General features: G+C 42.5%; 1 protein-coding gene across 26 annotated transcripts in view; it reads left to right on the top strand.

Moving 5' to 3' along the window:
• The window catches only part of ADGRF5 (adhesion G protein-coupled receptor F5), a 103,317-nt gene that overhangs the window by 70,344 nt on the left and 20,471 nt on the right, over positions 1 to 12,502 (top strand). For all 26 annotated transcript variants that reach the window (XM_072733576.1, XM_072733550.1, XM_072733589.1 and 23 more), the window contains 3 exons: positions 1,851 to 2,072; positions 3,247 to 3,450; positions 10,871 to 11,041. In XM_072733576.1, coding sequence (XP_072589677.1) covers positions 1,851 to 2,072; positions 3,247 to 3,450; positions 10,871 to 11,041 — 597 coding nt within the window. The remainder of the gene's footprint in view (positions 1 to 1,850; positions 2,073 to 3,246; positions 3,451 to 10,870; positions 11,042 to 12,502) is intronic.

Here is a 12,502-nt window from a genome sequence, read left to right as displayed (position 1 = left end):
GGAGTCATTGTGGATGACACTCACCACCATTCCTGCAGAATGCATCCATCTCTGTTCTCCTTGGAAGACTGGAGTGATTCTGTGATGTGCACAGCCTCCAAACAATAAACATGAACGTAGGTCATGTGCATTTCCACAGGATTGCTCCCACATCATCCTGCTCTCCATAGCATTGGTGCTATTTACCTAGAGTATAAATATCCAAAAGGTCAAAAGACTGGGTTTTGTTTGGTTTTACTTTGTTTTAATTATAATTATATTTGGGGGCAGCAGAGAAGAAGAGAACAAGAAAGAAAAAAAGCTAAATGACTGAGCTCATATCCGAAAGTTATTTTAAGTCTTTATGAAATACCGAGGGTACAGGACAATGTTCCAAACATTTCCATTTATTTGGTCGTATACTCATCCTTAAAATAATTGTTTGATTAATTAGCAGGGGCGCTTAACCAGAATGTCCCTTTCTTTAATCACTGCCAATAAATTCATGGTCACTTCCGTATAACCACATGATACTGGCAGTCTTACTAGTTGTTATTGTTAGCCACTGTGATGATGAAAAGAGACACATTGTTATTGTACCTTTTCTTATTAAGTCCCCTGTTTCACACAAATTGTGTCCTTCCATATCCTGTGAAATGGGTTCTGTGATCTCCATTTTAAAGGAGAGAGGGTAAATAATTTTCTCAACAACACCTAGTAAGTAACATAAGTCTATATGACTTCTGTGTCTATTTGCTACCTTGCTCACAGGAGGCCTTGTTGGGTGTGATATTTTAAGATCTTCTTTTATATAGGAGCCTTAAAAAAGTGATGAGATATTTAGACCCCTTGATGCTTTGACTAGAACATCATAGCTCCCCAAATTAATTTTATGGTGTCATGGTCCCATGTTGACAATATGGAAAGGGTCTGGCCTGAGCATGAAACCCATGCACAACAGCCCTAACAGAACTTCCTTATCCAATGCCTCTGATTTCCTCAATACGTGGAATTCATGAAGGATGTAGAATAAGAAACACAGCTTAAAGGGAAAAAAACCCCACATATTGTGTAAGCAAAGGACAACCATAAACACACACACACACATACACACACACACAAATAGCAAATGTTGTGCTTTATTTCTCTTTGTGAAATGACTTAATGCCATGGTTCTCCAGATTTTTACTATGAAAAGAATAAAAGCTACTCTTCACCCAAATCACTTCCCCATAGCTCTTAATACTCCTGTTTTCCAGACAAGAAAGCTGAGGCCTAGAGAGGCTAAGTAAATTCCCTAGATGTGTGGCGCAGAACCAGGATTCAAAACTGGGCCTGTGTGTCTATAAAGTTCTCCTTCTTAGCAGCCCATGGGTATGAAGTCTTTTTAAAAAACTCTTAATTCTTAACAGACTTTATTACAAGAAATTATTTTCTCCCCATTTATAATGCATCAGAGACATAGGACCGAGCTTTCAGTGGTATAAGATAACCTGTTATCAACAGGAAGTAGTTGATATCATTGAGTCAGTGGCAAAGAAACTTGAGGTTTAAATGAGCTGGTGTGGCTTTTTTATAAGCCAATGAGCATCTTCTACCAGACTATATGAAATATCGCAATTAGCTTTGGAATCCCCATTACTCCCAGTGAAGGCAATTGAGTGTGCCCAGACTCCACACTGGATGCCAATCCCTGGTATCCGGCAGGTGGTAACTCTTTGGGCCTCAGACACAAGAGATCCAGGGTTGGAATGAGGGAGATGTATTGCCTCCTTCTAGACAGCACCACAGCCCTGTGGTGGTGTCTGGTGGGTTGTATCAATTCCATTCATTTGCACTGGGATTTTAATATCTTTTCTTTGGGTTTTCAGATGAAACTAAGTTCACCATCATACCAGAAATCATTTTTGAAGGGGATACGGTAAACATGATGTGTGAAACCGACGTTTTGTCCTCTAACGTGTCCTGGCACCATGTTGAAAGGCACTCTGACATCCAGAACAGCAGCAGATTCTCGGTTTACACCACCGTGCTGAACAACATGACCTCAGTCTCCCGCCTCACGATTTACAACATCACCCAGCGGGATGCAGGTGGGCTTCCAGCCAATGACTGGTGCGGGAAAGGGATAAAGAGCTCGTAAAGAAGCAAACCACGGAAGACATATATAGTGTTTTCCTCTTTGAAAAGAAGTCACCACGCTCAACTTTCCGAAATTAAAAATGAATTCCATGGCATATGAGTAAGCAAAGCTAGCCTTGCAGACAGAAACAGATTTCCACATTTACCAAGGGCTTATGAGTTGAAAACTGAGACAAAAAGCTGGCTTTTGTTCTTAATCCTTAAAAAACTGTAAACAGTTTTGTTGAGATCGAATTGACATATAATAAACTGTACGTATTTAAAAGGTACAGTTTAATGGGTTTTGTACTAGGTATACACACCTGTGAAACTACCATCCTCCTCAGGGGAGTGAATGTATCTCTGGCCAGTTTTCTTGGATTCCATTGTAAACCCTCCCACCTCCCGCTCTCCTTCCCCAACACCCACAGAAGCAGAAGTTTTAAACCTGAACTCTAGAATTTAATAACCCCATTGTAACCCAGATGTCAACAGGGGCATCTCTTTTTCCCTGACTGAAAAGCTGGGTTGCGGACACATGGGTCCTGTTAACATCTTTGTTGATTCTGATTTTGCCGCAGAGTTACATACATGCCAAAATCATCCACGATCTTCTAGTTCTCCAAGGCTTTCCAATTTTTCCTTTCCACCTCTTCCATCCCCACGCCTTTTTTCTTATTAGCAAAGACTGAGATTTCTGCTCCTTCCTTAGAACATCTCTCTACTCATTAATTTGTGCCATCAGAAATGATCTGCATTGACCTTCTGCACTTCTTGAATGTTTCTTTAGGGTTTTCTTAGAGCAAGTCTTGGATGCTTTTGAAAACAATGCTTCGTGAAGTCCTGACATGACACATGAGATGAGGCTATCATTCATCTAAGGAAATCCATATACGTAGCAATAAAAAAAATGCATTTGTAGGGGCGCCTGGCTAATGCAATCGGTTGAGCGTCAACTCTTGGTTTCAGCTCAGGTTGTTATCTCTGGGTCTTGAGATCGAGGCCCAAGTCGGGCTCTGTGTTCAGTACAGAGTCTGCTAGAGATTTTGTTTCCCTCTCCCTTTGCCCCCCCAAACCCCACCCTCTCACCGTCTCAAATAAATATATAAATCTTTTTAAACAAATTCATTTGTTTATTCTATGCAGGTGAATATATTTGCAAGCTGACATTAGATATTTTTGAATATGAGTCCAGAAAAAAAATAGATGTCACGCCCATCCGAATTTTGGCAACTGAAGAAATGAAGGTGACGTGCGACAACAATCCTATATCTTTGAACTGCTGCAGTGAGATTAATGCTAACTGGAGCACAATAGAATGGAAGCAGGAGGGGAAAATAAACATTCCAGGTAAGAATGTCAGATGGCCTTTTGCATATACGTTTGTGCCCCTTGGCCAAGTAAAAATGGGAGATGCACTAGATGGGAGAGGAAATGTCAGATGGCTGTTTTTTTCCCAAACTTTAGTCTGTAAAAACGTTACTAGGCTTGATGCCAGCTCCAGCTTTGCTATTCTCAAACAACATTCCAAAAATATGTGCATACAAACGTCATACTTGGATTGTAGACAAGTTCCTGGCTGAGAAGACCTGATGACTTAGGTCCACAGTATCTCCTGCCTGTAGAAAACCTTGCCCCCATCCTCCTTCCCTCTTCATCTTCAGCAAAGGGCTAAGGATGAGGCCATTGGCTTTGTTTCGGAGTCAGACTTGGAACTTTTCTGTATCTCTTCTCTTGGTGTCTGTCCTTCTCACGTCTCGGGCTCTGTCCCACATCCTTCTGTATTACCCAATTCTCTATCTCTGGTTTGTTTGTTTTTACCTCTCTATGTAGACCTGTTCATCTCTCAAATGTTCCATGTCAATTTCTGATCCTGTTTGACTTCCTTTTAGATCTGAGATATTACTGGAAATTCTCTACCCTCCAGTTTATACTGATGAATAATGATGATAATAATAAATTAAAAGAGCGATACTGACTCTGTTTTGTATAATGGTTTATGATTGACCAATGTTTTAAAAATGTGTTATCTCTTTTGAGCACATTGAACCTTGATCACGAGTTTGAAGCTCGCATTTTTTGGCCTCCAGTTTGCAAATAAGGAAGTTGAGGTCTACATTGACTTATCCAAGGTTGTCACAATAGGAAAAGTAAGAAAAAAGAAGACTCACCTCAGGTCTTATTTCACAAAACCAGTGTTTGCCTTGGCAAAACTATTTTAGCCGTGCCTGATGAACCAGTGCTGGAGCAAGCTGATCTGGCAGTTTGTTCTGAAGCGGAAGACTTTTTTTGTCTAGAAATTTCATGTAACACGACCCGATCCTTCCTTAAGAAATGACAGTTTTATGTGTTCATCTTTACACTAAAATATCATTAAAGTCAAATGTGGCTTTTCCCATGAAATACATCAGTGTGGTAAGGTTTTCTTTTACAAAGTCTTTGCCATGCTATCAGACTCCATTAAGTTGTAAAAAAATAAAATAGTGATTCGTTTACATGCAACTTCTCCTGAGCCCATCTATTCGCAAAGCACATCTCACCTGCTGCTTTAGTATTTTACTTTAAATACTCCGAAGAATGAGAAAGGCATCTGGTAACTGTTGGCACATGACACATTTAGTCACTTCCTTGATTTTTCAGGAAGAGGAGGTGTAGGCACCGTGGAGGAGCTGCCAGATGGGAGAAAGACCTTGCAGAGTCCCTTGGTTCTGACTTAATAAGCGTTCAGCTCTCAGAGGTGAAAACCTTGCCCTCTGGCAGAGGAGCCAGGAAGTCTGCAGAACAGATGCTCAGGGACCTCGCTGTGGCCACCAGTGCTCAGACATTTCTAATGCCCAGTGCAGCCGAAGCAGAGGCGGAACAATGGATTTCCTGCCACAGGGCTGGCCTCCCGGGGAACTGCACTGTCCTTCTCTGATGAGCTTAGCCTCTGCCCTGGGCACCTTGCCTTCCTCCTCCCCTTGCAGCTCCCCTGCTCTGAAGCGCTCTCTCTCGCTCTCATTCTCTCTCTCTCTCTCTCTCTCTCTCCAATTCCACCAGTTCTTTAGCACCCATTTTTCTGGATCAATAGGAGACAGTCTAGCAAAATAATTCACTCCAAAGCATAAGGAACTCAATGTACCGCCTCATCTCAGAAACATTTCATTTTCAAAACACAAAGGAGGGGCACCCAGGTGGTTCAGTCCATTAAGCATCTGCCTTCGGCTCATGTCATGATCCTGGGGTCCTCCAATTGAGCCCTTTGTTGGGCTCCCTGCTGGGCCAGGAGTCTGCTTCTCCCTCTCCCTCTGCCCCTCATTCCTGCTTTTGCTCTCTCTCTCATATAAATAAATAAAATCTCTTAAAACACACACACACACACACACACACACACACACACGGGATAAGACAGAAAATAATCAGCAAGTGATAGAATTTCTAGCGTTAAGAGGGTGGTCTTTTTTGAATAGGAAGGGGCTTCCTTTTTGACTCATTGGGCAGCAACTAATGATACAAATGATAATGGTACAGAAGTAATAGTATCAATACCACTACTACCGCTAGTAATGATAGAGATGGTAATAGTTTCTATTATTATTGCAACATCTAGCCTGACTGTGTGGGGTCGCTGGCTTTGCCTGCGTGGGAAAGGATTGATTAATTGTGGGAAATGAAGAGCAACAGAGTTTGTAGTCTGACTGTAGTTGTTATATGGTGGGATGAGAAAAAATAATGGAGCCTTAATCCCCTCCTTGCCCACAAGTTAGAGCAGTTCCCAGATGAGTTCATAAACTTCCTTGTGGCCCCGCCTACCATACTCCTGTGGCCCATTATCACGTGGAGTGTTCATAAAACAACTGAATCGTGACAAGAGGGTGCCGGCTCCCTCGTGGCTGTGACATTGCGGAACATGAAGGAACAACTTCAAACTCCACAGTCCCCTTACTTGCATCTTTTCTTCCTGATTGCCCCATTGAAATGTTTAAGCATATATTATGGGGTGTGCTTGCATGCTGTCTCAAATGGTTTGGGCTTGGTTTGGTTTGGTTTTGCTTTTCTGCTGCCAAACAAGGCATAGGTAAGATATAATGAAGGGAGACTGACTGTTTTTCTTTACTGAGTAGAAATCAGTCTGTGGCTTTCAAGACACTTGATGAAGTGCCTAGTCTAGAGGCCAGCAGGCTTCAGGGTTTGAAGTGAGCCCTAAAGAGAGAAGCAGCTGGAAGTGGTACATGGCATCTGAGGATGCCAGAGGCAGTGTTCTCCAACCGAGCTGCACGTGAGGGTCACCCCAGAGGTTTGTGAAACAGCCTGGCTGCCAGGGCTCTACCCCAGAGAAACCATGCCAGGATCTCTGGGTTTGGGGTCCAGGTGATGTGGTTTGATGTGGGGTCCATGAGCCAATGGCCAAGAAAGAATTCTTGAGCCATTTTTGGTGCTAAAAGGTGGTTTTATTAAAGCAGAGGAACAGGACCCGTGGGAAGGAATTGATGCACTGGGGTTGTGGGGAGCAATTGGTTGTATACTTTGGAGTTGGGGGACATAAAGACGAAGGAAGTTTCTAAAAAAAGATTTTCATATGTTGAAGAAGACTTACAGGATCCTGAAGCCCTGACTATTGTCAGGCTAAGGGTGATTTTTCCTCCGGCAAGGCATTAACATTAAGATTGGGAGCTTCCTGCAGGAAGCTTTGCCTGGCTTAAGTATTTGCCAGTGAGCTGCAGGTTATAAGGCAACCGAACTTTATCTGCATTTATTTTGCCTTTGTCCCCACATCACAGACAGTGGTATAGCTTCTTAAATTTCACTGGAGATTTTATTGGGCAAAGGGGAGTGAGGACCATGCATTTAGTCCAGTTCTTCATTTTACACAGGAGACACTGAGACTTTCTGTGCACTGCCCAGGATCTCTCCCTGACAGTAGTGAGGCATGCCCCGGCCCAGCCTTGCTCTTTCTCCCCCTCCATGTTTCTCTATGTGTTCTGAATGAGCCATGGATAAATTTGATTTTATATAGTGATTCCTCTACTTGTGGGAATGTTCATGGAATTGGATAAAAGAAAAAGAGAGAACTTGAGCCAATTACTCTGTTCTGGAAAAAATTTTCTTGAGGGCCTGTGCTCTCCAGGAAGATAATACCTAGTCCTGAAGAACCACAATCCCAGCTCTGCCATGTGTCCTCTTCCTGACACAGGGCCAGTGACTCTCACTTTTGCCCATTAAATATTGATAATGGTACTCATTTTTACAAAATTTTGTGTGGTAAAAAACCAAGATGATAAATGTAAACAATTAAAATAGAGTTGAATACACTGAATCTGCCACAAGAACTGTTTTCTGATAATGTTGATAGCTTTAAAACCCATCCTTTCATTTTTCCTCAGTGTGATGGGAAATCTTCTGTGGAGAGTTTGCTTCTGTTGAGAACCAAACATGTGATCGCAAGCCACCTCTTCTCCAGAAAGCTCAATACCAACTTATTAGCTGCATTCAGTACTTTCTAGAGCAGGACCCTGAGGGGCAAAGACCCCAGCCCTGGGTACTGGGGCAGTGGGGTACTAGATGAAATACAGTGTGAATGCTGCCAATCAGAGATCCTGCTTTTGTTTTCTGAGTATACCATCTCTTTGGAGGCCTTCTGTACCTACAGGTATGAGCCTCACAGAATGACAACATAACTCCCCTCCACCCCATCAACACTCCCTTTCCTATTTGTCCCCTGAAAGGCAAGCCACAGATTCTGTAATTTTTTCCCACCAGTGATTTTCCAACTTAACTGTAGAAGCTTTCTTCAAGCAAAATCTTGTATGGTTGTGTGATGCAGGGTTTCTCAACCTCAGCCCTAGTGACATTCGGGGCTGGATAATTCTTTGCTGAGGGGAGCTGTTCTGTGCATTATAGGATGTTTATCAGCATCTTTGGCCTCTGCTCACTAGATACCGGTAGAACCCCCAGTTGTAACAATCAGAGCTGTTTCTGAACAATGCCAATGTCCCCCAGGCAGGTAAAAACACCCCCTGTTTGAGAACCATATGCCTGGTATGCAAAGCAGGCTATAGTGGAGTCACTTGAATTATGAATGGGATTAGGGGCTTATTACCACCACCCCACCCCCACCCCACCTGGCCTGGCTCCTGAAGCAGGCTACTAGACCACATTCTCCAAGGTGAACTGATTTGCACATACTACTGTACCCCAGAATACTCCAGCCACCATTTCTTTTAAGACCTAGAGCAAACCTCCATTCCTTTCTGAAATCTCCTCTAGTCTCCAAGAAAACTCCCCTGCTTCAACCTCCATAATATATTTATTTCCCTCTTATGAAACCTCTCTGCTATGCATTATAATTTTTTCTGTACATCTCTTTATATTATCCATTCTGGAAACTCATTGTCCTGCACATCAATTTGACAGCAAGCCTGGGCCTCAAAAGATAAGTAAGCATCAGCAGGAGGAAGAAGAAGAAAGGGGAATGTTCTAGATGTGAATACAACCATGAGGGTGTGAAGCTATAGGACACATTGAAGGCCCAGAACACGATGTGTTTTTTAAGAGAGGGTTATATAATGAGATAAAGGGTACAGAGGCAGATTGAAATTGAGTAAATACACATACCATACTAAGGAGATTCCATCTTATTTTGTGCACAATGGTAAGATTTAAAGCTAAAAGGAGAGAAGTCAGGTGATCAGAACCGAACTTTAGAAAAACAGTCTTTAAGGTATGTAGCCAATACAGATTGAAGGGGCAAAGAATTGAAAATAGAGATCCAGTTTCAACTGGATATAATTGGCAGATAACAGAAAATGCGGCGGGGTGAGAGACCATGGGTTGGAGTGGATAAGACAGTGCTGAGATGTTTCAGAGGAATAAACCAGATGCTTTTTACAGCCAAGTGGAAAGGAAATGTGAAGAAATGCTTTAACAAGTAGTTAAAGATGACTTTGGGACTTTTAATTCTGGGAGCTGCCAGTGGCAAGAGGAGAAACAAAAAATGTGCAGGCTTTGTCAAGGGAGAAGAAAGATCGGTTCTTAACTGGAATGTTGAGTTGGAGATACCTAAGATATGAAACTGGCATTTGGGAATTTGCTTCTAGAGTTTACAACAAGAACATTTCTCTTATAGATAGAGTCAGGAGCCATCCAGATATATAGGATCCAAAATAGGAGCCATGGATGTGAATGAGATTGTTCAGTTAGAGAGTGGAGAAAAAACTAAGGAAAGAGTGAATATCACAACGCTTGGGGAAAAGGAACATTGGCATTGGTGAAGGGAACAGAAGGAAAAGACCCTGTGAAGGAGACCCAGAGGAGGAATGAGGAGAAGATAAGCAGGAGAGACCTATGGAATCAAGCAAGCCAAGTGACAGGAAAGGTGGCCCATGGAAAGGGATGCTGGGTAGTATGAGAAGAAGCCACTGGATATGGGAGAGAGGACATCACAGTTGGTCTTAAAAGAACACCTGAGGTGGCATTTAGGGGGGAAAAGACAGATCACATTGGTTTGGTGGAAGTAAAAGACCATAGATAGTGAATACAAGACCCACATGGTAGGAAGAGGGAGAAGGAAATACAGTGGTGGCTAGGGGAGCTTTCAGGTTGAGGAAGGATTGTTCTAGGAAGGAAAGGCTTGGGTAGATTGGGTGGTTGATGTGAAAGAACACAAGGGAAAATTAAAGTCACAACGGAGAGGAAAGATAAAGAGTGGAATGAGGTCCTGGAAGAGGTAGAAGAAGTGGGTTTTCAAAAAACAAGTGGAGAGATGAGCCTTAGAAATGAAGACTTCCTCTGAGCTAGGAGTTCATCCTATCAAGTGGGTGAAGGTGGAAATTGATGTATGGGGACTGGGGAGGAAAACTGGTTACACGGCAGTCAAAATATTTCACACCTCAGCGATCATCCAGCCAAGGCTGGAAAAGATGATGCATTTATGTTGGAATTAGTCAGAAGGCTTACTCTTTTTCTTTGATTTTTGGAAGTTTGATTGACAGTGTTTGATTGGAAGGTCTTAAGAGGACATGCTGTTAGGCAGGGTTAGAGAATAGAGACCAGAGGGACTGGAATAGAAGAATATCACAGGAGGGAGTTAATGAGGCATTGGGAAGAAGGAAAGATGGCTGGGTGGCATGGAGTCTTGGGACCGGAAAGGAAAACTTGGAAGAGGAGGTATTTTGAAGGGGGAACTGCTGCTAACCTGAGAAAGCAAGAAGTTGAAGCTTCCATGAAAACATATAGATGAATAAGAGAGGACAGGTTCTGATGGAACTTCTCTTAGATGAATATCAGATGTTCCAAACTTCTTTCTCCTTTCAATAATAATGGTGTAAAAATCTGTCATCTTTTTCCTTGTGGTTGAAATCAAATCCAAACAACTTACTTCTCTTTTTTAATTATTGTTTTTCCTACCCCAGTGACCATCACTAATGGTCTGTGTTAGGGGCAGGCCCTGACCAGGTGCCATTCTAAGTGTTTCTGTATATTAACTCATTTGATGTGACTACAATTGGGCCTATAGCTATGATTAGTTGTCCCCATTCTGCATCTGGAGAAGCTGAAGCACAGAACAGTTTAGTGACTTTTTCAACACCACCTTCTAGTGAGTGGTAGTTTGGGATCTGCAGCCAGGCAACCCAGCTCCTGAGTCTGCAGACCTACCCACCGTACCATCCTCCTGCTCCAAAGAGAGGAAATCTGATTTAAATATAGCTCCTTTTCACCGATTTGGCCTCTTTGCTCTTAAGTTGGAAGAGTCAGCCAACTGATAGCAAAAGAACTGCTTATGTCACTGCAGGCAACCCTGAAACTGACCTAGAGTCCAGCTGCAGCAGATACACCCTCAAGGCAGATGGAACCCAGTGTCCGAGTGGGTCGGCTGGAACCACGGGCATCTTTGTGTGTGAGTTCATCAGCACCTACGGAGCCAGAGGCAGTAAGAGCATAGAAGTGACGTTCATCTCTGTGGGTAAGAACTCTTTCACTAGAATCTTTAGCCTGGCACCTGAAGCCAAGGGCTGTCAATCCCTTGGGAATATCTATGAGCAATAAAGCAGGGCTTCCCCTGGTAGAAGGAGTATGATGGGAGTAAATCTCAAGTGGAAGACAGAAGAGGATTTCCCTCTTTCCCATTTGAATTCAGATAAAGTCTTTAAAAAAAAAAAAAAAAGAAGAAGAAGAAGGATAAGGCTGTGAACCCATGGCTGCAGGAAAGGAAAGGCCCACATTGCACTGATAAGGCAAGAATGGACTGGAAAGTAGTTTTGCACCCGGGTTAGTTCTGTTTAATCATTGAATTTATAATGAGGGTAGCACCCCTACTTTTCCCCTTTCCTCTCATGGTCCCATCCTCCTTCCCTTGCATTCTGATAGCCTGGCTCATTAGCCACCACCAGCAGGTGAAGACCTGCCCTGTCATCCCTTCTCTCCCACTCTACCTATTCTAGAGAGTGCTGCAGAAAGCTTTAATAATCTGGTACTCTACGGTTGTTTTATACTTGTCCTGAGAGTTTTTTGGTCTTTTGACTAAAGTCTTTCGACTGAATTAGGCCTCTTAAAAGTGCCATTTCTTCTCCTCATGCCTTAAAACATTATAACTTCACCCCTATCTGTGAAATTGGGGCAGTCAAACTTGGTTTTCCTCACTATCTGACAGAAAATGAACAACTTAGGTAAATCATCAGACCCCCTTGAACAATTTGGAGAAAGGGCTGATATAAACAATACCTATTACTTCTTTTCACGCTTGCTACTCTCATGACTTAGCATTTTTATAAAGATTAAGATTACACTTATCAAAGATAAGTTCATGGGTCTTTTGAGCAGTTTGCAGTTTTCTATAGTGAGAGTGCTCATACACTTTGAGTTTTGACTCAGAGTTCTCTTGATTAGGTGGGCTTTTGACTGTCATAGAAACGTGGTTAGCCTTCACTGAAAACCACTGGTCTGGTAGTTTGGATCTTATCTGAGAATCAATAGAACCAGATTCATGGTTCCATGAGCCTCTACCTTTCCATGCTCAGAAACCACCAAACCTTAGGAAGACATCGCTACACCAGATCCCTATAGCCAGAGAGGGCATTGGGAGGGATACAGCAATCCGTGATGTGTGACTAGGGAACTGCATCTGAACGTTAGGATCCCAGCTTCTAGAGGCCACCATGGGAAGGCTTGATTTCTTTTGATTGTGATTAAGAGCCAGATTTTTACTGATGGGAAAAGCAGGCCAGGATCAATGGGCTCAAGGCATGAAACTGTTCATCTATAGAAGATAAAACAAATGGCATTTTGAAATGTCAATGACACACTCAAAGAAGAGTAGAAAGATAGAAGCAGAGGCAAAAAAAAAAAAAAGTGGAATGTTCATATAAGCTCTTACATTTGTAAGTGTCTTCTTAACATTCTTGATGAATAATTCCTCATTAATTAT

Source organism: Vulpes vulpes, chromosome 1 (assembly GCF_048418805.1).
Source record: "Vulpes vulpes isolate BD-2025 chromosome 1, VulVul3, whole genome shotgun sequence".
NCBI classification, from domain to species: Eukaryota; Metazoa; Chordata; class Mammalia; order Carnivora; family Canidae; genus Vulpes; species Vulpes vulpes.
This window is presented reverse-complemented; position numbering and strand designations above follow the sequence as displayed.